At 35.4% G+C, this 26,643-nt stretch overlaps 1 protein-coding gene across 1 annotated transcript in view; it reads right to left on the bottom strand.

The window, feature by feature from the left end:
- Positions 1-26,643, bottom strand: part of LOC308222796 (adhesion G protein-coupled receptor A3-like) — a gene marked incomplete at both ends in the record, with an annotated part of 288,746 nt that overhangs the window by 127,418 nt on the left and 134,685 nt on the right. Inside the window, 5 exons of the mRNA XM_080621161.1 lie at positions 4,977-5,192; positions 10,368-10,529; positions 13,868-14,017; positions 15,299-15,497; positions 20,691-20,855. Of these exons, the coding sequence (XP_080477287.1) occupies positions 4,977-5,192; positions 10,368-10,529; positions 13,868-14,017; positions 15,299-15,497; positions 20,691-20,855 (892 nt within the window). The remainder of the gene's footprint in view (positions 1-4,976; positions 5,193-10,367; positions 10,530-13,867; positions 14,018-15,298; positions 15,498-20,690; positions 20,856-26,643) is intronic.

The following is a 26,643-nucleotide window of genomic DNA, read 5'->3' as shown; positions in this document are numbered from 1 at the left end:
GTATTTTGATAATAGAGTGTATGTGGTTATGAAAAATTTCAATGTAAACCTTCTCAACAAAAGACTGAAAAACAATTTTAAAATTTTTTTAATGTAGAAGAGAATGAAAGAAGATCTAGGCTGGGGAACAGTTAGTCTAATAGACTGGACCAGAAAAATTAATAAAAAAAAAAAATAGCCATGTCATGTGCAAGTTTCAGGAAGTCTTTTTGGTTTGTATTACATTTTAAATGAGTTTACAAATTCTAAGCATCACTTTGAATTCTAAATTTCCTTAGCTGAACTTATTGCCTTGAAAAATTCTCTACACATGCACCCTGAACTTGGAAAAATGTATCTTAAATGGGTAAGCAACTCAATGAAATCAGTAACAGTAAGCACATGCTTAAACAAAAGTACTTTTCACAACCATGTTCACAGGTGATGAGAATATACATATCATTACAAGTTGCCAATGCAAAAGAAAGGTCTCTATTAATGAGAATCTAACATCTAAAGAGCTAGGAATTTTAAATGCTGTTGTTGCTTTTGTTTCACTGACAGAGGACAAAGTATTGCCCAAACCTTAGTCAAAAGTAATCGGTTTTGCAGAAGTACTGTAGGAAATAATATTTGGAACCCTACAGCTTGGTAACTGTACTTCTTACACTCTGGCTTAAATTGTAATTATTATTTTTATAAGAATTAGCTTTTGCATTAATGAGAAAGTTAATTATTGCACACTCTACTAAGCAGCTTCCAAATGGATATAATTAATTATCTATAGAGGTCCTGAACATTTGACATAAAGTGGATTGTAGGAAGGGCACTTTCATTATGAAATCTATTTTCTGCAGCTTCAAACTTTCTCCTTCAGAGTTCTTCTCTGTTTTTTTAAGTCTGTGCTTTATCCTTCCCCAAATGCCTTGTCACTTGGTGGAAATCTTTGCATTAAATTAATTTCTGTACTCCTGTGAACTTTTATATATGGATTTACTGTTATTTATACATTATTTGTATGGTCTGACAGTCAAATTTATTTTATGCAAGAAAAAAACCTTTTCTTACATACTGATTGTGTATTTTCCAGTAAGTATCTGAGACAAGAATGTTTCTAAAACTGTATAATGTCTCAAAGTGGTATAAGCAAGTAATCATAAGATTTTACCAAAGCCTTTTAGAATTTGTTTTTGTGGTTAGCATGTCTGTACCAACCACAGTACCAATTTAACTTCTAATATTTTATCACATGGACATCACCTGTAATACAACCTGACAAATGAAAGGGTCAGTCTGACTCAGAGCATATAGGAAATAAATAAAATTGTAAAGTAAATGGAATACATGGAAAATATTAGGAGGAATTAAAATTTCAGAAGTCAGAGATTACTTGTGAAAATATAGATGACTGAAATTTTGAAACTTATTTTGGCAATTCATTCCTGTGTCAGAAGAATAATTAAAAAGAGGAAAAACCTTTTTATTTGAAAAGAGTTTTCAATGAAGCTGAAACTGTAAATTATGTTAATGAAACACCCGCCTTAAAGTCCAAGCCTGAATACCTAATCTACAGTCCCTTACAAACTCCACATTTGATTTTGATAGTATATGAGGTTTAAGAATCCATTTTATGTTGAAGTAATTTTAGTAAGTCAGAGAAAGGGTTAATTGTATAACTGATTACCTCTGCACACTGGAGATAGGTTACAGGATCAGGCTGGAACAGAGATTAGGTTCAAAGTATGCTTTTAGATCTCATATCAAAGGGGAACCAGACACTGGATTCATACTGAATGGCACTAAAATTTCATATGCTATTCTCAGAATGTGCAAGTTCAAATAGAGTAGCCTTGTTGGTGTGTCATTATTGTGCTATCCTTAAGACTGCAGCCAGGACATGGGACAGAATCGTGCCTTGGGAGCATTTCTGTGCAGGATCTTAGTCTGGAGTACCAGGCTGGGAAGATGCCCTTAAGCCTACCTAAACAGAGATGAAAACAACTACTGTATCAAAATACAAGCCACTACATGAAAACCTAGGAAAATATATCTAAGCCATTTTTTTTTTTTCACCCACTACAGTCCAGTCAGGCAGCAAAAGCTCCCTACTAACAGCAGAAATGGAATCTAAGAGAAATCATCTGGGTCTAAATCCAACCAGGAGAAACTTCTGATCTGCAATAATAAGTGATTCTTTTTTGACTTTTCGGATTGGTTACTGACTACAGAGCCAGAATTAGATTTAAAGATAAAAATTTGTGTATCAAACTTTCTCTGATTCATGTATTAATAACTCTTGTTCAGATGCCGTCCCCTCTAGTACATGCATTGGGTTTTCATCTTTCTTTTTGCTTTAAGGTATTCGGAAACACTGCAAGTTAGTCTATAAAAGGCCTACTATGTACTTGAGCCATAAGTGGATTTAGACATATTTTAAACAGTTATGTCCTGAACTGATCTGAATGGTGCGTCTCTTTCACAGACTTTAAAATTATTTAATATTCAACAATTATTTTTAACTTCTTTTTTTTTTTTTTTTTTTTTTTTTTACTAATTTATTATATTTTTAACATTTCTTCCCCTTTTGGGGGCTCTCTGTCCCACAATCCAGATCAGGTTAAATTGCGTATAGACAGCTACTGACTTAATTTGTATTGATTTCCTGCTATTGCCAGGAAATATGACTACGGATAAACTAAAAAAGCTTTGATTGCATCATTAAGATAGTTTATGATCATCTATTTCAGTCTTCTCCCACCAAATGCCCTCAATTTTTTTCATGAGTATTCACTTTTTAAATTTACAGTGCAATTTTTTAGCAACAGGCAGATGGCACAAACAATTGTTTATGCTTAGTGAGCAGATGATTTGCAACACTATACATTTTAAGAGGGTTACAGTATTTAGCACAAAAATATACAAACATTCTCTTTTGATGAGCTTTTTAAGGAAAAAAATTCACATTTTTGTTGGAAGTAAATTAAATTTAATCAGATTTTTTTTATTATGATTACTCCTATGCTAAATTGATGAAGATTCTAAGAATAATCTCAGCATTTAAGATGAAGTTCTAAAGAGTCAGGCATAATAACAAGCATTACTTTAAAATACAATGACTAAAAATTGATAACTAAAAGAAGCAACTACCAACTTCATCGCAAATTCTTTATTTTCCTGCTTTTGCATAGCACAGTCAGGTTTACTGTTTTCCTCCATGAGCAAATTCAGAAATAGTTTTGCTAGTGGATGACGATAAATAATCCCATTTTCTGTTATCCATTATGATTCTATAGACCATTCTATTAACAATGAAGAAATGCAACTCACTTCAGAATGAATTCAAGGAGTGCCTAGCCTAAAAGTTTCATTAATTTCACAACAATGAATGAAACATCTTGCTTTTTAGGATTAAATTCAAGGAATATATTTATTCTGTTTATTCACAGGTGTCATTTAAAACCTGAGTACACCTTAGTGTTAAAACCTAAAGCCATGAAACTAACACTTAGCTGAATCTATAATCTCCTGTATTGTGCTATTATAATATTTACAAATTCATATACAGGTGGTAACTATTGATCCACCTAATAAAATAATTTCTGTCACAATATATACCACGTGCTTCAAAATTGCTTTGCATAGTACTAAGTTTACTTTCTTTCTTCTAGCTTCTTTCTTTGTGCAATCAGTAGAGTTTACCTTCTGTATGTTGTATAAAGCCAGCTAGGTTCAAAACACATTTTACTGGGATCTTTGTATTGTGACATTCTGCCAACATTTTAGAAAGGGACATCAAATAAGAAGAGGGACACACTAGTGCTTGACCATCAAACTTTCAAGAGATTAACTTACTAGAAATGCAGGTACTCAGTTTCTGGAGTAATACCAAACGTATTGGTAGAGATAATAAAGAAAAATTTCCAATTAATGTAATACCATGTATATTTCTATTGATAATACCATTCCATACACTGCAGAGTGTTCCAGGGTTGCACCCTGCTGAAATCTTGTCTCTTTTAGATATCTGACGTTGGATTTCATCTTACAGATGTCAAACTCTTTTCAGAGACAATTTCCTCTTTTCTGTAGATAGACATATTAACAGGGTCCACAGAAGAAATTAACTCCATTGCAGGAAATAAAGTTAACCTATTCTTTCCTTACTAAGATGACTCCCTTTTACCAGAAGATCTTGAGAGCACAAAGTACCATATCACTGACTGCATAGTCCATAAAGAAGATTAAAATGCACCAAAGAGAAAATAACTTCAATTAAACTACTTTCAAATTCAGTAAACAACTAATATTGTCCAGAAAAGTGCAATTTTGTCATAGTAAGTATTCCAAGAAATAAGTCTATTAAAGTAAGATTCAACTGAAGGATAATAAAAATTCAACTCTGCAATACTTAAATTTAATAACACGCTCAGCCAAATGCAAAATTTCATTTCCTGCTAGTTCAAAATTTAATTGTTCCACTTCATTATTTGATAATAGCAGTGCATTCTATTAAAAGGCTTATTTATTATTGCTTCTCTTCAGCTACTACTCAAAAACTCCAATGTAACATTCTTTCTCTATATAAAGTTCAGAAGTTAGAGAATGCAATATTATTTTGTGGAAGTACAGGTAATTGCAATGTCAAATCCCCTGAGAATACCTCACTAAAATATTTCCAAATTACTTAAAAGAGTATGCTTACACACAGAAAAGTTTGCAGAATTGGACCCAGAGATAAAAAAATAGAAAAAACAAGACATTTACTCATCTCTATTTACATCCTGCATTCCTGCATTCCACCTGATTATGTTAATGGAATATCCATTAGCAGAACAAAACGTGCTACACCCAATATACCAGTTTAAGGCCACTTGCATGTTGAAATTATTAATCAGTTTACAATGCTAATAACACATAAAATATAATTTTTTCCAAATCAGTATTCTGTTGAAAAACACTGAAATAGCTAAGTTATATTCACAATTGTACTGACTTACCCTGGTAGAAGAATTCATCAAGGAACTATTCAAATTGCCGGTGTTGCACTTGAAATTCAAATGTTGATCAAGATGGTGATCTGCTTCCCAGCTTCCCAAATCACGCACCACTGACTTGTCGGAATTTGCAGATATTTTCTGGAAGGCAGTGCAAGTCATTCCTGTGAAACTAGATGGCTTGATCATAAAGGCCTCCAGAGCAATATTAGAAGATACCTGTAAAAACATTGAGAAGCAGATATGCTGCTAACTCAATAAGCGTAATTGCATTATTATACATGCACTAATTGTATGTGCACACACTTCCACACGTATTTGTAGGGTAAGAAAGAAAATGGAACTTGTCTAAAAAACTGATCTAGAATTCTACAATGACACAGTGGGTTTGCTTGAATGTTTTTTAGGATCATATATTTGTCAGTTATTATATCAGTTCTGCAAATGTGTCATCAGCTTCAATGGAATCAATCTTGATTTAAAGCAATACAGTTATGAAGTGAACTAGCAGTTACAGGAATTATTTTAAAAATTAACAAGGATGTGCTTTGTACCCCAGAAATTAAACAGAAAGCTGCTTACCTATTTGGTGGATGAACTGGTTTTTGTCATCGGTCAATTAGAATATTGAACATGACTACATGGTTCAGTACAAGAGCACAATATAGGTCTTTGGCCTACCCTTTAGCGAGGTGATGCGTCTAACCAGAGACTGTAGCACAGTGCAGAGATATGCCTCTCTATCCTTAAACTAGTATATTCATTTCAGCACAGTCCTGTGCATGAGATATATAGTTCATGTTATAATCAGGGTAACTAGCTTAGACTGGCGCCACACTGATTGGACTATAGTTTCTGCTTCCAGGCATATATTGTTTAGTGACCTGTGAGTGTATGCATTTTGCACATTGATTGCAATGTAGAGACAATGGAGGTAAGCCACAAACTAGCAGGTTTATCAGAAGGTTAAATGTACAAATGTGGTAGTTTATTATTATTGTAATTTGCTTCTGTTATGCAAGCTAGCAACACAAGTACCTTAAATCCAGTTGGTAAAAACTGGTGCGAATCCTACAGAATTCAGAGCATCTGGCTGACAAGAAATGACTTCACTGAAGAAAATCACATTCATTCATATTAACAAATTAATCTAAAGAAAATGTTTTGCATAAAAAAAAGAAGGGCAGGATAGAGGGTAGCGTAACTTTGTAGAAGTCATGGTACCAGTACAAATTCAATTTAGCATGAAACACAGTGCATCACTTGCTGGTCCTCTTTTGAACTTATGAAATGGTTTTCAAATGCACCTTCTTCAGTCACTGATGATTCTGCATGTGTCCAAAATGAAACTACTGAAGCAATTTTAATTTTGACAAAATTAGACAAAAATCCAGAAGCTTTTTTTTTACTTTTTATACTTTTTATATAAAAGTAATATACAAACTACTTTTAAAGTAGAAGTAGCCTAAAGATTGTTTTTAGTTGTTTTTAAATTCATAAAACATTCCTTTTTAATATTAAATTTCTACCTCTCCTGTCATTGCCTGGAGGTGATTATTTTTTATACACTTGAATAAAAATGCCAAAGATCATTAAGAATCAAATAATTTTTCTATTAAAAATCCAGTGGCTGTTTATTGAAAAGTCCTAACACCTGAAACTTGGTTTATCTGTTGTAGATAGACTCTCAAGGAGTTAAAAAATTTACTGCTTGCACAATACTATGACCTGTATCACAGGAATCAAGGCACATTACTCAGTTAAAACTCCTGTGTGGTTACAAGTTTTCTTTAACATAGGAAAAAGCCATTTGTGCATGGCTTCATGTTTCCTGCTATAGAATGGCATAATACTAGTTCCCTATTTCACATTTGAGAGGTGATGGTGAATAAGACGTTTACTATATAATGTTGTAATGAGGATTGAAGTGATTTCACAACAGTGAGCCTTATTTTTAAAATTCTAAATACTGAATTCTTCAAAGACTTGGGATTTTGCACTCCCAAAATTCCTGTAAAGGCCTGACAATGTTTGAGCACTGTGAACATACAATTCTCAGCACATAGAAACAGATGAGTAAAATGTAAGGTAAACCAGTGCTCATTATGTAAGATTGTAAGATGAGCTACAAAATGGATACAGATGAACTTGGGGCAGAATTATCCATGGAAACAAGCCACAGTCAGGTACATCTTATAAAAAGCCACAAACTAATCTTGTCTCTAAGCAGTACAGATACAGACAATGACAATTTGGTTTCCATTTCCTAAACCTCAGTCAAAGGCATCACTCGGCAGAAAGGCCAAAGGGGATTGTTACCTGGGCAAGCTCAGAGTACTGCCGAAGAACGTGAGAGCAAACAAAAAGCTATGTTCCAATTAGCCTAAAAAATTCTGACATTCTAATTGGCGGAGGAATGAAATAAAACTCTTCAAGGATGGATTTTAAAACTATTGCATATGCCTGAGACAGGACCACTGAGATAACTTTTATCATCAGCAGGAAGTTTTCCTTTTCAAACTGCACATCTGACGTATATACATAGAAATTATATAAAAACAGAAGTGAAGAAGCACTGCAGAACAATACTGAAGCGAGATTAATCTGAGGGTGCTGAGGCATACAGATCCATCCTGGGAGTTCTCAGTTGCCCAGGGCACCCTTGCCCTCTCTGGTTGAACCCAGGTCCTCTGAGAAGACTCCCATCGCCTTTCCTCTGGCACAATGTCAAGCTGAGGCTCCTCCAAGGCCTCACCTGAGCTCCATGGTGGCTCCTGGCCACCAGCCCTGGTGCCCCAGGCTCACCACTGACCCCTCGCCATGGTCTGGCCTGGCGATCACCTGCTGATGGCTGCTCCCAGCCTCCCTCTGAGGGACAGACCCCGGCTGGGGACAGGCCTGCCCCTGTGGGACAGACCCTGGCTGGGGAACCCCCAGCCCCTGCAGCATGGTGGTAAGAACCTTGTGCCTGTATGCCTTCTCTAAGATTTTAAATTCCATATGGCAGAATAACATCTTCTTTGCTGTACTCTAATATGATTATTAAACTTTAAATATATCATATTAAAAAAAAAAATATATGAAATTATCTAGTATTTGAAAGTTGCTACTGGCTGTTCTTCCTGCAGTGTGTTTTGTATGCAGTTTGAAAGCAAGGGAGACTTTAGAAGATCTAAACAAAGGTATCCCTCCTGGTGTTTTTCTGACCTTGAAATCAGTCATGCAGCAATCTCATGGAATTAGAAGAACATTTTTGTCTTCCAAAACTGATGTAGGAGTAACAGTTATGGCTCCCAACTAGCTTTTCAATGTACAGGGAAGAGCTGAACATGTTATACAACTGACACAGCTTACAGAGGCTCAATTTTTTTTCTGGAATTGTATTATAAGCTAGTGGCTACCCAAGCTTCAGGGTTTTTATTTGTTGTTGTTTAAAATAAAGAAAGCAAATGCAGTTTCTGGGAGACAGTTTGCTGGCTAGCATCCCAAAGGAACAGAAGTGTTTGGTATTGCATGAGATGACACCAGAAAAACTCCACAGCTTTGTTTATTTACAAATTGCAGTCAACAGTAAACTAATTTTCCTACAGAAAACTATAAGAAGCAGAAAGATAAATCATGGCAATAGGTTAGTGACACAGATTCACATTTCAGTAGACAGAATTACTGTTTACAATAATGTCAACAGCTTCCTGAAGCAGTGACAAGAAGAAAAAAAAGACCCTAGGCACTCAAGATTAAAAAGAATCATAGAATCTAGGAGAAATTGAAGTACAAAGCAACAGAGCCTTTCTGGCTGTCACACTGCAAAATATTTCTATAAGGCACATTATTGTCGCTATGTATTCAATAAAAATAAGTATTTTTATCAATTTGATTATTTTATGTAAATGGCAATTAAATAAAAAAACTTCCTTTAGAAAACAGCCCAATATATTTGTCTGTCCTGGGTTCAGCAGCAGCAGTCAGTTTTTCTCCTTCTTAGTAGCTGGTGCAGCGCTGTGGTTTTGACTTTCAGCCTGGGAATAATACTGATAAAGCCGATGTTTTCAGTTACTGGTCAGAATGTTTACCCTGACCAAGGACTTTGTGAGTCTCATGCTCTGCCAGAGAGGAGGAGAAGCCGGGAGGAAGCAGGGACAGGACACCTGACCCAAACTAGCCAAAGAGGTATTCCATACCACAGCACGTCATGCCGGGGGATGTAACTGGGAGCTACCCGGAAGGGCACGTCCTCTTTTCTGTCGGGCTCTTTTTCCGGCGGGCGGTATCGTATTCTCTTCCCTTGTTATTTCTCTTATCATTATTATTATTGGTGGCAGCAGTAGTGATTTGTGTTATACCTTAGTTACTGGACTGTTTTTATCTCAGCCCGTGGGAGTTACATTCTTTCGATTCTCCTTCCCATCCCTCTGGGGGGGGAGGGAGAAGTAGACTGCGTGGTTCTAATTTACAGCCTGGGCTTAAACCACGACACTGTCTTAGGTTGAAAGACTGCTTTTCAAACAATATACAGTGAAGAAATTAAGGCCATTATGCACATTAGTGTATTCATGTAAAGGCAGTGGACAACTGAGAAAATAAGAAAAGGCTATTTAAAAGCAAGCAAACAAGGAAATCAATCCAAGGAGTGATAAAGCTTTAACAGATTTATCTAAAATTCTAAAAGGATGAGCTTCAAGCTTCTGAATTAGATGCATTTCTGCTACTGAGATATTGAAACTGGCAAAAAGACAGTTTCTCAATGTCCAAATGACAACACCTGAGTATGTAAGTGACAAATTCATGTAGGTGGAGGACAAGTAATAAAAACAATAATTTCATACTGCTACAGTTTACTTCTAAAAAACTAAAACTGACTACAAATTAGTAATCCTTATGACAAGATATATCTTTTGTGATAGTTTTCTAAACTCTTGAAGAAAGCATGGCTTAGAATCCTTTCTGAAAGGCATATTAAAAATCTTAAAGCAACAAGGCAGCATGTTGTCTTTTCTCTTATTAAAAGTTCACTTGGTCAACTTGTACCTTTCAAAATAAACCCATATACTATAGTGGCAAGAAGAACAGAAACTGAGTGAATAGTAAGAACACTAGAAAGATAATGTTGTGAACAGTCTTTTGTAAGAATCACTGCAGTAAATCAAAGTAACTTTTTAATACCATCAATGATACTCAAAAAATACTTTGGTCTTCCATGTAGAATCCAGAAGAAGAAAACAAATAATCACAGAATACAAGTATATTTATATAAATTGGCTATGTTGTGTATCTGGCTTACACAATCTAACTTCTCACTTGTCTATATATTAGTTGGCTGTAAAAATTATAAAGAAAAATTACATTTAAAAAAAAAAATTCTGTCAAAAAAAGCTTTGTAATTTTTTTAAATACCTTTGATATAACTTGAATATTGCTGGTCAGTATTTGGCTTGCAATGTGTTCCACACATCGTACAATCCTGGTGCAGGCTTTGTCTTCTTTTTGAGCCATCCACAACACATGGTCATCGATCAACATTATATTGCTGGCAATTTCAATAAGAGCATCCCCAATCTGGAACAGAAAATAAAACAAACCCCCCAAAACGGTATTGAATGGAAAACTCACAAATAGGAAAAGAGTACAAGTGGAAGAAGGCACCTCATTTTGTTTGGTAACCTTCATTCAAAGACAGTTTTGATTCTATTAAGAAAATTAAATTATTTTAAAAATAAAGTGCAACTGCCTTTAAGGAAAGCTTTTTTTCTTCACAATTCTAAAGCTTATCTTCTAGATACACCACAAAATTGAGTCTCTCTTTGGGTAATAAATGCAATCCCAGAATTATCACGCTCTTTCTTAAACTAATTAAAATTGACTATGCATTTCTAAAGAACTACTTAATGTTTAATCAAAGGACCTTGGGGAGGAGAGGGAGTGAGACAGGAGGGGAAGAAAAATAAAAATAAAGAGGGAAAATATATTTGAAAAATATTTTTGCTACAGACATAATGGGGCAAATTTGAGATGTAACTCAGGTGCTGATATAAACCTGTATCACCTCATTGTCTATACAGAAAGTGTAGGCTTATAGCTTTGGATGTTTTAATTCACTCTTGTGGACAATCCAAAGTGATAAAACTTTGTTTTGTCAGATGATATCTGAAGGGGGCCTACAAGGATGCTGGAGACCGTACTCTTCATCAGGGACTGCAGTGATAGGACAAGGAGTAATGGGTTTAAACTTCAACTGGCAAAGTTCAGGTTAGATATAACGAAGAAGTCCTTTACTGTGAGGGTGGTGAGGCATTGGAACAGATTGCCCAAAGAAGTGCTAAATGCTCCATTCGTGGCAGTGTTCAAGGCCAGGCTGGACAGAGCCTTGGGTGACATGGTCTGTGGTGAGGCATTCCTGCCCATGGCATGGCGGTTGGAACTATATGATCTTAAGGTTCTTTCCAACCCAAACCATTCTACGATTCTATGATATGATATTTTGCAGATTTTGGTAAGTATGACATGTGCTTCAAATTTTTATTAGTATATTGCGTTTAGAAAGTGTGAACATCACTGTGAATACATTCTTGAGATTATTTCAGATAGAAATAAAAATATTTATTTTTTGAATTCTAAAACTTCATTTGAGTGAGATTTCACAATTAGCATGACCACATTACCATTATTTTTGAAGGCAAAGACATGGGATAGATAAACAAGGTCATCACAAATAAACCTTAATAAAAGGTATAAAGAAGTGAAAAAGTGACTGAGAGAAATATAGCTAAAGAAAAGTTCAAGAGGCTAAATGTCAAACTAATGGAAACAGAAAAATAAGGCAAATACAAAGATGATTCAGTAGGAAGGAAAAAAGAATATTCAGCAATGGTGAAAAAGGTTTAAGGAATGACTGAGATTAAGAAGTTGGATCAGTATTTTCAATAAAAAATACACAAATTTTACATGCATTGCAAGGGACACAGAAATAATGAGATTGTATGTGAAACTTTATGTGACTTCCTGAAATATTTAATCTATTTTTGAGAACATAATTACTAGATAATTCTAGATGGCTATTGACAATGTGACAGAGTTATTGATACAATGAATAATAATAAAACACATTAAGAGACTAGAGTGATTTATAAGAAACAATTAAAACATACACCAATGAGCTAGGCAGTAACTTACTGAGGGCAGAATAGTCTATAAACATACAAAAGGAGAGAAATGAGAAAAGGATGTAATTTATATTATAATTAAATGCATTAATGAAGAGTAAAGGCATGGCATTAAAAAATACAAGAATTTGGGCTAATGCATGTACGTATTCCTGGCAAAAAAGTTATAGTATATTGCAAATATGTCCCCGGTACTGCTGTTGAAGCTCTCTTTTTCAAGAGGTGAACCACCAGATGGGACAAAGTACCTATAGCTTGTAAAAAAAGAATAATCCTGTGCTGACTGGGAGAGGCATTCCCCAAAGAGGATGTACAGAAACTGTACTAGTTTGGCTAAAATGATTTTAAAACTTGATAAATCACAGAAAACCTCTGTGCACGTGTTTTGATGAATAATTGTTTTATATAATTGTAGCTTCAGCTGCTAGTCAATTGTAAACTAACATACCTTTGTTCATATGCTGCCTTGTATTACATAAAGTTCAGTCTTATTTATAGTTACATGAGTGCAGCCTCATGTGTGAAAGACACTTTAACTTCACATTTCTTTTCGTACCTTATGAGTGAGAGTTAGGAAATGGGTATTAGTAAAAAGTTCGATGAATAAGTAACATACTTTGTGAACTTGAAACAGATAAAAAGTGTAAAATTCAAAACAGAAGACAGAAACAGAGACAAATCGGGAGAAACGCTTTAAATTACGAAAACAATATGGGATTATGAAGTAAGAGATGTAGAGATACGTGGTGGAAATAGAGATGTTTCTATGCCAAAATCCAGAAACTCAAATCTATCTAAAAGGAAGAAATCCATTAAAAGATTAGAGATGGTGCTCAGTTTTAATGGATAATGCATCAGCTGCTAGAAAAATAAAGAGGCTTTATGGTAAACCCAAATGTTTCTTTTGGATGGTAAATTTTTATTTTGTTAGCAAGCAGCAAGATCTTATCATAGTTTTGAGCTGGAATACAGTTGTAGCTTTGAAACATGATTCTTCGAGAGCACTTGATAATACACTTTAGGTCTTCTGAAATTGACGTTGGAGGCTTTCTCAAATTGGCACTAAAATGTTAACTGTTACAATCCCCAGAGCCATTTTTAACTACAGCTATCATGTATACAAAAACTAAGGGTTATGAAATCTTCATGCAAGCTGTTACTGTGAAAATTAACAGTAAACACTATGATGACCATCGCTGTTTTCTATAAAACCCAATTTTTCCCACAGGGTTTGCATAACTCTGATTAGACTTCCCTGTAAAAATGTCATATGTTACACCAAAAGTTTATGTAGCAATTTGCACTTAAAGACACATCATCTTCTCTTCATGTGAAGTGATATATGCTTTTAAAACTCTGAAAACTCCTGACGAAATGAAAAAAAAACAAAAGAAGCATATGTAACTCCCGTGGCCAGATGGAGAGTCATTTTAAGTTAATTCTAAAATGTGAGACATGGTAGAAATTAAAATGAAAAATAATATTAAAGAAATGGCTTATTGAAAACAAATTTTTATCCCTAAGCAACAACACCTTTGTGAACCAGATGAGATGGCTTAGTTGTCCTTTTTTGGCATAAAGAAACATATCACAGTATATGCAGAATATTTGCTATCAGAATATTAGCAATCAATTTTAGATTTGTGTGCATTATAAAACATTAAAAACAGGGCCATATGTGAAGACTTTACTTCTAAGTGATACTTTTTTTTCACCATAGAGAAAGTATCTTACATCTTCAACTTCATCCACGAAGACAATTAACTTTTCCACTATATAAGCCAAATATATTACATCCATTTTATCCGCAAAGTGGGAAGCACCTCTTGTGTAGGCTGTCAGCTGGCGGGAAAATTCAACCACGGTTGTTAAATTGATGTGCATCTGAAAATACATCAGAATTGTTAGATGTTATAAATCACATCTCTGTTCTTCTAAAAACTGGAGGTCACATCCATTTGGATAATGTTTGCTATAGTTTCACATGGATTTATATGCATCAGTAGGACTATAGAAATATAGACTATATTTCAGGAGCATATGAATGGATCTTCAGCATTAGGCCTTAGATTTCATTGCTGTTATCTAAAGATCACAAAACAGACCAACAAATTCTGAAGATTTTAGTCTACTTTTTCTAGACTGTAACTAACTCACCTCATAAAACATTACCCTAAGCCACTATCCTTGACTTGCCTACATCTTTAGATCATCATGAGAACAACAATATCAGTGGGGGCTTATATATACAGCAATGTATAGTGGGAAAACAAGGAACAACGGTAGTCAGTTGAAAGGAGAAGTTCAGACTGGTTATGAAGAAAATATTTTCTGCCATGAGGATAGTCAAGCATTTGAACAGGTTACCCCAAAAGGTTGTGAAGCCTCCATACTCACAGCTTTTAAAGAGCTGGGTGGTTAAAGCCCTAAGAAACCTGGCCTAACCTCATTTAAGTAGAATTGACAGAATTTGAGAGACCATCCTAATTATTTTATTGTCTTGTAACTGCTCTCTCTTAATGTAGTAATTACTTTTATTCAAGTATGAACACATCTGAAAACAAACTTCCTGTGGTGTTATCTTGCACTACTGATTGGGAAGAAAGGATCAAGGAAATTGAAAGCTGTAAGTTTTCATGTAAGTTACAGGTTTGTGCCATCCTCCATGCTGTCCCCTATTATGCTTTTCTTTCTCATTCATTTCTGTCCATTTAATTTTTTATCTCATTCTCTCTCATTTATCTACAAGAAACCATTTAGGTACTATTTTTTGAGGAAGACATCAAAAAGGAATTTTGAAGTAGGCTTCATATCTGCAGCTTTTTAAAATGCATTATGGACAATGGCAATGAGGAAAGGCACTTCAGCCGACAAAAGTCTGATACAGGACTTCAAGAGAAATTAACATCTTTCTGGTAAAAACACATTAGGGGAAGTCAAAGAAAGAACTAAAGTGAAGCACTGATGACACTGCCAACATTACTAATGGTCAGGTAGAATTCAGCACTCAGACAAAAAAAAATAATTAAAAATAAAAAGCTTCAAAGTAAAACATTTTCTAAAAAGTCCATCCATCCCAAATTTGTGGCTGAACAGACATTTCTTACAAAGCTACTCAGTAATATCAGTACTAGAGAAGGGAAGCCCTGGATTTCATAACATTACCTGACTAAAAGCATGAAGAACCTGAGTTACTTCTTGTGAATAAGGACATTCAGAATAGTTTTCTTCATCCCAACGTCCAGTTCGATTACATTTACGCCATGCCTTAGCCTCTTCTGCACCATTGTGAAAGGCAATGGACTTAAATGAATACTGGAGACAGGGATGGTAAGCAGTTATCCCAGCCAAAGTTTTGGGCCATCTATGAACAACATAAAAATTAAAAATTACAACATGAAATTTCTTATTTAAAGGCAACTTACAATGCAGCAACAATATACAGAACGTATGAGGAAAAAAGCTATTTTAAATTTTACCTCATTATATTCTGAATGAATTACTTTGTTTCCTTGGAAAATGTCAAAATTATACAGGTTCATGTCTGACTGGTCATACATTACTTCTGCATTTATTCCAGGAAGGTTTTCAGTGATAAGGGAAAAATATGTATGGCATTTTCCCTACATTCATCTTTGAAGACTGCACAAAGCAGAGCAGCAAGTCCATGAAGAAAAAAACCCAAACCCTTCCCCTCTCCAAAAAGACCCAACCAAAAAACCCACCCACAAAACCCACAACAAAACCCTATCACTAAATGCTGCTAAAGATAAATGCTCAAAATATTCCTGACAATCTTTGCTTTGTATTTTGACCAAACTCGACAAAGCCCTCTATGCCACAGAGCCCCAAAGAGAAAAAATGCCTGAATATATCAGAAACCAATAAATAAGACTTCAGTACAGACTGTGTCTCATGGAAGAGGAAGGAGCTAGTCCTCAGTCGTTAAACTATTTAGGTATACATGACTTCTGTAGTATGATTTCAAAAGAGTTTTTGAAAACAAACTATAAATCAAGATCAGCCAGAATTACTTTATTTAGCTCATGGAATCATAAAATAGTTTTGGTTGGAAGGAATCTTAAAGATCATCTAGTTCCAACCCCCTGTCATGGGCAGTGACTGCTTCCACTAGACCAGGTTGCTCAAAGCCCCGTCTAACCTGGCCTTCAACGCTTCCAGGGATAAGGCATCCACAAATTCTCTGGGTAACCTGTTCTATTGTCTCACCACCTTCATAGTAAGGATTACTTCCTCAGATCTAATCTGAATCTGCCCTCTGTCAGTTTAAAGCCATTATCCCTTGTCCTGTATCACTACATGCCCTTGCAAAAACTTTATCTTCAGCTTTCTTGTAGGCCTCCTTTAGGTTAGCAGCCTGGAAGGCTCCTATAAGGTCTCCTCAGAGCCTTCTCTTCTCCAGGTTGAACAGCCCCAGCTTTCTCAGCCTGTCTTCACATGGGAGGTGCTCCAGCCCTCTGATCATTCTTGTGGCCCTCCTCTGGACTTGCTCCAACAGCTCCATGTCCCTCTTATGTTGGGGGCCCCAGAGCTGAACACAGTACTCCACATGGAGTCTCATGAGAGCCAAGTAGAGGGGGAGAATCACCTCTCTTGACCTGCTGGTCACACTTGTTTTGATGAAGCCCATGATACAGTTGACTTGGCTGCTAGCAGGCACTGTCAGGTCACATTGGGCTTCTAGTCAACCAACACTCCCAAGTCTTTCTTCTAAGGCCTGCTCTCAATCCATTCTCTGGCCAGCCTGCATTTATGCCTGGGATTACCCCGACCCATGTGGAGCACCTTGCACTTGGTGTTGCTCACCTTCATGAGGTTCACATAAGCCCAAATCTCAAGCCTGTCAACATCCCTCCGAATGACAACCCTTCCCACCAGAGTATTGACCAAACCACATAGGTTGGTAGCGTTGGCAAACATGCACTCAATTCCACTGTCTATGTCACTGACAAAGATGTTAAAGTGCTCGCCCCAATACTGACCCCAGAGGAATGTCACTCTTCACTGAGACTTCACTTGGACATCGAGCCATTGACCACAACTCTCTGTGTGCTACCATCCAGCCAATTATTTATCCATATCTCCCCAGTCTAGAGACAAGGATGTCATATGGGACAATGTTAGATGCCTTGCACAAGGTCATCATCAATCACGACATCAGTCGCTCCTCCCTTATCCACAAATGCTATACTCTTTCATAGAATGCCACCAAACTTGTCAGGCATGATTTGTCCTTAGCGAACCCAAGTTGGCTGTCACCAATCACCACTATATTTTCCATACGCCTTAGCACAGCTTCCAGGAGGATCTAGGAGGATCTTTCCAGGAGGATCTTTCATGATCTTGTGGGCACCAAGGTGAGATTGACTGGCAATTATTATATTATTATATTATATATACTATATATACTATATATCATATAGTATATTAAGTATTATTATACAATACTATTTTTCTCTATATCCACTGCATTCTCTGGAATGACATAAGTCGGATCTATTTCTTTTGCTAGAAAATCATTGTCATTTTCTAGTATGGACACAGCAGGATCAAGTAATTGGGAGAAATCAAAAAAAATCAGAAGTGTATCATCAGCCAGTCAGCATGTCTGGAAAGGATATAGTTCATCAATTGCACTGATGTAATGACTGAACCAAGTCAATCATAAAACCACTTTTCCTGCCAGTGAAGCCACACCTAGCCATTTAACCTTTGCTCAAACATATGTATTATCCCTTCTAAGTTATAAAATGTAGGTGCATTTGGATATTGTTACACAATATGCTGACAGGTTTGGGGCTATGCAAGTTTTCCTTATTTCAAACCAAGAAAAGGTAAGGAGAAAAATATTTTCATATCTTTTAGCTAACTATCACTGGAATAATTAATTTTGAGATGCAAAAACAATTGCTGCAAAATGAACTGTGAAATGTGCTTCAGAAAAAAATCAAAATATGTACAGTGGTATATTTGCCTTTTGTGTCTGAGCTGAAATATTACTTTTAGTAAAACATTTGCATTAATGCAATTGAGCCACACTGACTAGCAACTTACCTCTAAAGTAAATCTAAAAGATAACTCTGAAACAAGCGTTAGTATAGGTAGCAGAATCTGGCCTTCACAAATAAGAATGTTAGAACATAACAACAATTACCATTTGCATTTCAGAATGATCTTACAGACAGCTGGAAAACAAAAACTGAACAAACTGTCCATTAGAGAAAAAAACTCCTAGTACATAAGGCAAATTCATTCTGACTCACAGTGCCTAATTCTTACTGCAGTTGTGCAATTATAAATACCACCTAGGCTGGTCAGCTGAAATAACGACACTTCCTTTTTTTACCCAATAAAAGAACTGCCCTTTCTAGCTTTGCTTTTCTGGTTCAACTCTTTCTACTTACATACTTGCTATGTTACCAAAAGTTCAAATTACCTGTGCGAGAAAAACTACTGGTGTGCTAGCTGCATCTCTCAGGACAAGCCTTCAGAACAATTTCAAGTTCTAATGCTGTTTGAGCCTGATAAATTCACTATAATTTCAAATTCATTCCCTCAAATGCCCAAAGAACCTATGGACTCAGCATCCTTTTGATATACATTTTAAAAATAGATCTGTATTAATTTCTAGAAATATGGTCAATAGGGAGAGAAATGTGCATTCCTGTTCTTTTGATTTATATAAAATGACAAAAATGCCCCTGGTGTTAGTTTGTGTGGTCTGTAGAATTTATATGTATTTATTTACAAAGAAAAGGATGTCATGGCAAGAAAATAAACTTCATAAAGTTGTCGTCTAAAAGATTCAGTATATGTTATCTGGTAGGAAGCATACATAGAATCATAGAATCGTAGAGTAGTTAGGGTTGGAAAGGACCTTAAGATCATCTAGTTCCAATCCCCCTGCCATGGGCAGGGACATCTCACACTAAACCATGACACCCAAGGCCTCATCCAACCTGGCCTTGAACATCGCCAGGGATGGAGCATTCACAACCTCCCTGGGCAACCCATTCCAGTGCCTCACCACCCTAACAGTAAAGAATTTCTTCCTTATATCCAATCTAAACTTCCCCTGTTTAAGTTTGAACCCGTTACCCCTTGTCCTGTCACTACAGTTCCTGATGAATAGTCCCTCTCCAGCATACTTCTAGGCCCCCTTCAAATACTGGAAGGCTGCTATGAGGTCTCCATGCAGCCTTCTCTTCTCCAGGCTGAACAGCCCCAGCTTTCTCAGCCTATCTTCATACGGCAGGTGCTCCAGTCCCCTGATCATCCTCATGGCCCTCCTCTGCACTTGTTCCAACAGTTCCATGTCCTTTTTATGTGTCCTTTTTAATCCATATATGTGGATTAAATAGGTTTATAAATATATGCTCAGCAAATGGAACTACTGCCTAACACATAATAAATATCTTTATAGTTAAGAGAAAACAAGTTATGTAAGTCAATTTCTCTAATTTCTAAATTATTCTTTTTTTATTCAAACACAAGAAATAATAGTGAAAGGCCTTTGAAACAGTTTTAAAAATGAAGATAGGCTTTCAGGTCAGAAGTATATGCAGAAAGTTCTGGTATTGAAGAGAAGCTTCCTCTCTCGTCTGCCTTTCCTTTCATTAACTATTCAAGCTGAATTTTTAAAACAGTTCACTTGGTTACAAATTACTTTCTTGATTTCTCAATAGGAATATCATCATACATCAGTCTTATTGTCAAGCAGGTAATTATATTTTGTTTAAGAGTTTTATGCACAATGTTGAAGTATGTTACAGCTAACTGAAAATAATACCAAATTCCACAGAATCCTTAGCTTTTTCTTCAGTTTATGAGAAATCAAAAAAAACCCCAAAACAACAAACAAAACTCAAAGAAAAAAAAAAACCACCAGCATATGTAGATAAAAATAAAGATGACACAAAAATTACGTTTAGTCAACAAAACTGTACAGATTCTAAGATTCTGATAGCAGAACAAATTTGTTTTCTAATTGTATGATATATTGCGGGAACTCTGTGTCCTTAAGCTCACCTCAAACAGTCTATTTGTTTTACTAGGTAGTTTTATTTGCCATTTTGAGTCTCTTCAGTGAAATATTTTACTAACAGTTTTATGTTATTTGTTACTTCTAATCTCAGCTAACAAAACCGACAGAACTGGAACAGACTGGAAGAGTCCTGAAGATTTAATCTGCTAATGCTTTAATACAGTGTCATCATATTCTGTAATTTTGAAAAAAAAAAAAAAAAGAACAATTTTGAATCCTGTCTCATTTAGCTGTAAAGAGCCTACACCTTTTGAGTTTTTCTATAACCTCACTGAGGAATTAGATTCTCTGACTTTCACAAACCACTGCTGCTCTTCACTAAGTGCCATTTCCCAGAAAAAATCAGTGTGTTCCTCCTTCATACTATGTTACATAAAATGACAAACAAGTGACATCTTCATAACCAACACTGCAGTATCATGTCCATAAGTATGAATATTGCTTGCAGTGATATTAATATATGAAAGACACTCCAAAACCAGCAAATCATACCTGAAATCTCCTTTGTTGTTAATGATTCTTTCTGCAGGGCAGTAGGGTGCAGCCGTTTCAAGTACCACAATTTCTACATGTTTAGTGCTATTTCCATACGAATTGTTTACTAGACACTCCCAATCTCCAGATGCATCGATGTCAATGCTGGATAGGATAAGTTCACTATAAAAGAAGATTAATTATTGTATATAAATTATAAAGAGACCGAACCATTGGTTTTCTGACATTAACTTCTCTTCAGGGATTTTCTATGAAACTATCAAAACAGGTTTTCCTCTATGTTATTACAGGGACAGACAGTATGCGAGAGATTGGTATTAAGATTTTAGCAGCAATTTAGGTCAGTTTGGATTATCCACTCAGATCATAACAGGCAATAACACAGATTACAAATCATCACAAAAGGATATCAGTTATGTATCAATGCCCGTTCTCCTTTCCCTGAATATAAAATGTTGGTTTTGTTGCATAAACAAGCACTTCAAAGTCTAAAATGCATTTCAAATTGGCAATGCAACCAATCTACACAGAATGCATCCCCCTTCAGCTGCAATTGCAGCTCCTGTTGCATTTCAACAGCAGAATCTGCTTCTTCTGTGATGACATTGGAAAAGTGGCCAGTGATTTTAGAAGCCATTAACATTAGAAGGGATATTTTTCCTGATGAATGCAAATGCTGATATTTCTTTCAGTACTTTACTACTCACAAATTTCTTTCACACTGTACTCCACCAAATATGAAATGTAAGGGTGCATTAATTCTATAATGAGTGTTAGAGAAGTTAAATATAGGGACTTCTTATGGCTTCTCTTACAATAAAAACTTTGTACATGACTACCCTACACCAGGATTTAGCTGCCTAAGCTAAATAGCCTATGTATAATTAGAGAAGGAAGAAATAATTTCAGAAACATTTACAATTCTCCAGAACTGCTCTAGTTAATATTTTCTATATAGTTTAAATCCAATGAGAAGCTTTCCTTCATCTAATGAATGCAACCCTGGCTCTAATGAGGTCAATAAAGTTTAGTTTTTCAACTGGCATTATCAGAGATAGAATTTTATCTGATTACTGTAACTCTGCAGCTCTCACAGGAAAAAAAAAGCTAACTAACTACTACATTTTAAAAAGGTAATACATCAGATCTTAAATGTGCCATTGGGCTATAAATTAATTTTATAACCATTTTAAAGAAAGTACAGCTTTTGAAAAAAATAGGAAGAGATAAAAATGCAGCAATGATCTGAAATATTTACTTTACACAAATGGCTCAACTTTGAATCTGCCTTCTGGTTTAGACAATTAGAAATTATGTGGGAAGAAATGGAATATGCCAGAAAAATGGAGAAGGTACATTATATGAACAGAAGCACAGAACTTAAAAGTTATTAAGTCAATTTCAAAACTATATTTAAAACAAAATCTTTAAAAATTCTACCTGCGGCCTTTGGCATTTTTGTGAAGATCCTTACATTTGAAAGATACGCACAGAATAATTAAAAAAAAAAAAAAATTTAAATTTTGGCTCTTTTAAACATCTTAAAAAATGTCACCTTTTTCAGTTTAAACCTTTGCAGATTACACATGCACTTTTATTAACTTCTCTACAAGAAATGATTGAATCAGATCTCCCAGTATAAAGTCTATTTCTGATACAGGTGAAAGTAGACCACAATCAAGGTAGGAACTCATTAGACAGCTGCATATGTAGTTTTCCCTTTGAAACATACACACAATGAAGGATGATTTTCTCATGTACTTACTACAGGACTGTTATCTTTGTTCCCAGAAAACAAACCAACCATGGTAAATAGCCTTCAAGTTAAATTGCGTCCAAATTTTTGTTGAATTTATCATTAAACAGGAACTTTAAAAATCTCACAATTTATCTATTTATCATGGTTTTAAACTCCAAGTACTTTGTAACTCCTTATTTTTGCAATTAATTCTAACTTGGTTTATTGCAGAATATATAGAAAACACATTACTAGCCATTCGCATACAGCGTAACTGAATATTTTCATGTCAAAAGAAGCTATTGTTCTCTTAAGAAGTCTTAGATGGGAAAGCCCAGTAACAGCAGCCACTCAGCTAACTCAATATACCTTTTTACATTCAGGTTGAAATACTTATGCGAAATTATCCAGCTGATAACAATTTTTTAATTAAATCTTCTATTTCATATGTCACAACAATCTCACATCATCTTTACAGACAACTGAGAAAGAATATATTCCTAAAGCTTATAAAAATAATTATACATAAAAGCATAAAAATTCACCCATGGCATGAAGACCCAGAGAGTTCCCAAATGAACAGAGTGCATGATTGATGCACTGACCTTTTGAAATATTTCCTATATCTATAATTATTGTTAATGATACAAACTTGATAAAATTTGGAACCATGGTGATTTTAGGTAAAAAACCCCCTTGAACATATATCAGTTTTACAGTTAAGTGATGTGAAAATAAATAAATATGAAGAAAAAGGGTGAATTTTGCATTTATTTAAATTGCTGAAGTGTGTTCCAATGTGATTTTATTTGCTGCTAAACACATCTCCTGTCATTAGATGAAATTTCAAAGACAGACAAATACTGACTGATCAGTGTTGCTTCTGGTAGAAACACAGTACCTGAACACTAGTTCAAGTTCTCTAAAATGTGAAGTAAATCCTCACATTCACACTTTTAATTTTCTATGGCCCTTTCTGCAGATGGTGAACCAAATAAGCCAGAATAGGTTTATGCAATATAGTAGAAGCTGTATAATGACTAGAACATGGAACTGTCTTCAGAATTGCCATCTGGCCACTGTAAATGATGCATTCATTTATATTCCTCTAGGAATATTTTGGATAGCAAGCCCAATGGTGAAACTGTTCATTTACTTACCATCTGGATATGACAAATGATAAATTGATCTTATACCCCCGGAGAATTTGGGGAATTGGATTTCAAAAAAAAAAAAAAGGTCTTAATTCTCAGAGCAGTCAACTTGATTCTTTAAGTTTCTCCACTTATAATCCTTCACAACATCACAGTCCTGGCAGACCAAATGGACAGGGTAGGCCTGTATACAATTTTGAATCTCTTCACAAAGTTTTGCAGTAGGTCAGTTATATATTTTAAGACTTGCACTGTTACATGAGTAACAGTGAGTTACTGTTCTGGACATACATGAGTTTGTCCAGAAGTTCCGTTTTATTTTCTTACTCTTAATAGAAAGGCATTCTCCATCTATCTTGGCCATGGCAAGAAGTCTTGTTAAAAGGCAAGAACTATCCTATGACCTGAATATGTGGCAGGACTCCCTGGTTTAGGAGCTTGTCAAGAGCACAACAGAATTAAGACAGGACAGCACCTTTGGCTGTGTATTTTTCTTAATTATCCTCATTGAAGCTAATAAACATCAGGCCACAAATGAAAACATCTTGTCTACACTATGCAGTTTTCCTAAGGATGGAGTATCAATCAGAAAGAGGTTCTACTACCTCTACATTAGTAATCACATCCTGCTCCTCAGAAGTGTGATAGTTGCAAATTTGTGGAAATTTTTGGCCTACCAAAACATAAAGCGAAGTCATACACTTATGAGATGTTATCAAGGCAAACTGAATATGAAGATTGCTGCTTGATGAGAACAAAAGGATGACTAGCATGCTTTTATCAAATTATTACAGAGACCTTCTCAGTAAAAACATTGAAAGGAAGAAAGAGAATATACACGTTTCTTTTTTATACTGGGAAATATCATGCATAGTAAGATTTCTTTTTCAAATGTGATGAATGACATTGAAAAATTAATTAAAATGTATAGCTGATACAATTGCATGAAAAATTTCTTATAATATTCAATAGAAGCCTGTGGCATTTGTCATTACAAAGAGAGGAACCATAATACAGGTGGAAGCCATACTCATGTAATCAAGTAACCCATGACAATAGATTTCTATTTGAGGCATGTTTTGCATTGCTATAGCTATGCATAACTAATTAGACAATCAGAAGTAGGTCTCATTATGCAAAGTTACTCAACCACATCCTAAAGTAATACCTTAGCGACATTTACTGTATGCCCCAGCAGTCATTTGCATGCCAAAAAAAACCAGTAATGAATAAAGAGGAGACTTCGACACCATATTTTGATTGGCTTTCCACAAGAAATGTTTTAAAGACTGACTTGAGCTCCTGTAAGATGGAAAGAACCAACTGCTCTTCTGGAGACAAATAAAAACTAATTACTCAAATGCAGATTACACTTAGGTTTCTTCATATTCTTCTACAGACATAAATAGTGAATGCTTTCCTACAGTTTGGTCAGAAGGCCTGCATAACCTGCATCCAACCTGTACCACCCTAAATTATTAATACTAACACAAAATCTAAAAAACGAGTGTGAGCCTCCAGAGTACACTGCTACTTGGAATACAGCCTTTCACAGGGGATAGAAGGTTAAAACATGGAAAATGAAAACAGAATGTGTAAATCTAGGCACTTTAACTGGACTTAAATTGCTAGTCTGATCTCTCTGACAAAATTACTTATTTATCCATGAAAGAAACAGCTTTAGAAGGTTGATGGCATTTAAAGAAAGCTTGTGGCCAGGAAACTGTAAGAGAAAACGAAGATTAAAGATTAAAGTCAGTACTAATTTTATGCTAGATGTCTAGCAAATATTTTCAGATTTATCATACACTTGGGAAATTCAATGCACATGATTTTCTGTTTCTTCTGATTGAGTATAAAAGCAAAGCATAATTTACCATTTAATGCCATCCATAGCTACCCAAGAAACATAATGTGCTGCTTCTACTATAATTTACCTACGTTGTTCACATCAGTATGTAAGAACCACGACAATAGTTGGACTTCACAGATGGCAATGGAAAGGACTTAATTTTAATGACAATTTATTGACAGAAAAGAACCCATAAAACCCCAACCTACTTCCAAAATTGGAGAAAAGACCTGTATGTCAATTAGTAAACCTCCTTGCTTTATTTCCTTTGTATTGCTCAAGTTACTTCAACTGAAATGCACATGTTCAAAAATATTGTCTAATATTACCAATTTGTTATGTAAACTTTTGCCCAATAGCTAGATGCGTTTTCTGTAGGTGGGTGTCAAAGAACCTGTGACCTACATCTTTGTGCCATCTATTTGTTGTAATTGAGAAACCAAGTACTAATGTAAGAGTGACTCTACCAAATAATCTTCAGAAATGGAGTCAGAAATCTAAATAACTCTACAACATGCCACAACACGTCTGGCTTGTATGATCCTTTTCTTTCTCATTGAGCTTGTCAGGTAGAGACAGACTACCAGCTACTGTGCTGCATTGAAGGGTGTGCATAAAGATGTTTCCATTTATCTTCATATTACCACAGTCCTAGAGTCAACACATGCTAGTCTAGCTAGCCAAGAATGTAAAGTGGGGAGAGAAAGAAAAGGTATTAACAGCTCTAGAGCACTCAAAGCTTTCTCTTGCTGTCTTCAGACAGCTGGCAGGTCTGTGACGGCACAGTGCTCTAAAGCTATCTGAAGAGAGTACACTTAGGGCCAGAGCTTATTCACAGAGCTTATTCAAAGTACTTTATGAACCTGTTGTCTATCATTGAGCTGCACTGTCAGTGAAAAGTTTAGGGATGCTGAAATACGTTTATTGTTATTAATTTTGTTATACCAGCAAACTGCTTGACTGCAGGATGTATACAGCTGCAGTCTTCTGGGGAAATAGTGCTACACTGCTGTATGCCTTTCATCTGCCATTAAGTAGTCTGTATGCTGCAATGTTATATCCAGAGGAAGCTTTATTTCATTAGCATAACTCTTGTGATCTGTACACTATCAGAGGTTCTTAGACAAAAATAACATGATGACAATCACTCCAATAGCCAAAATTACATAAAAAGCTTTTAAAGTAAAATATTTCCAAGATGATACA

The sequence above is a fragment of the Psittacula echo genome (assembly GCF_963264785.1).
Source record: "Psittacula echo genome assembly, chromosome: 6".
Lineage (NCBI taxonomy): Eukaryota > Metazoa > Chordata > Aves > Psittaciformes > Psittacidae > Psittacula > Psittacula echo.
The sequence above is the reverse complement of the archived record's forward strand: the minus strand, read 5'-3'. Positions and strand labels throughout refer to the sequence as shown.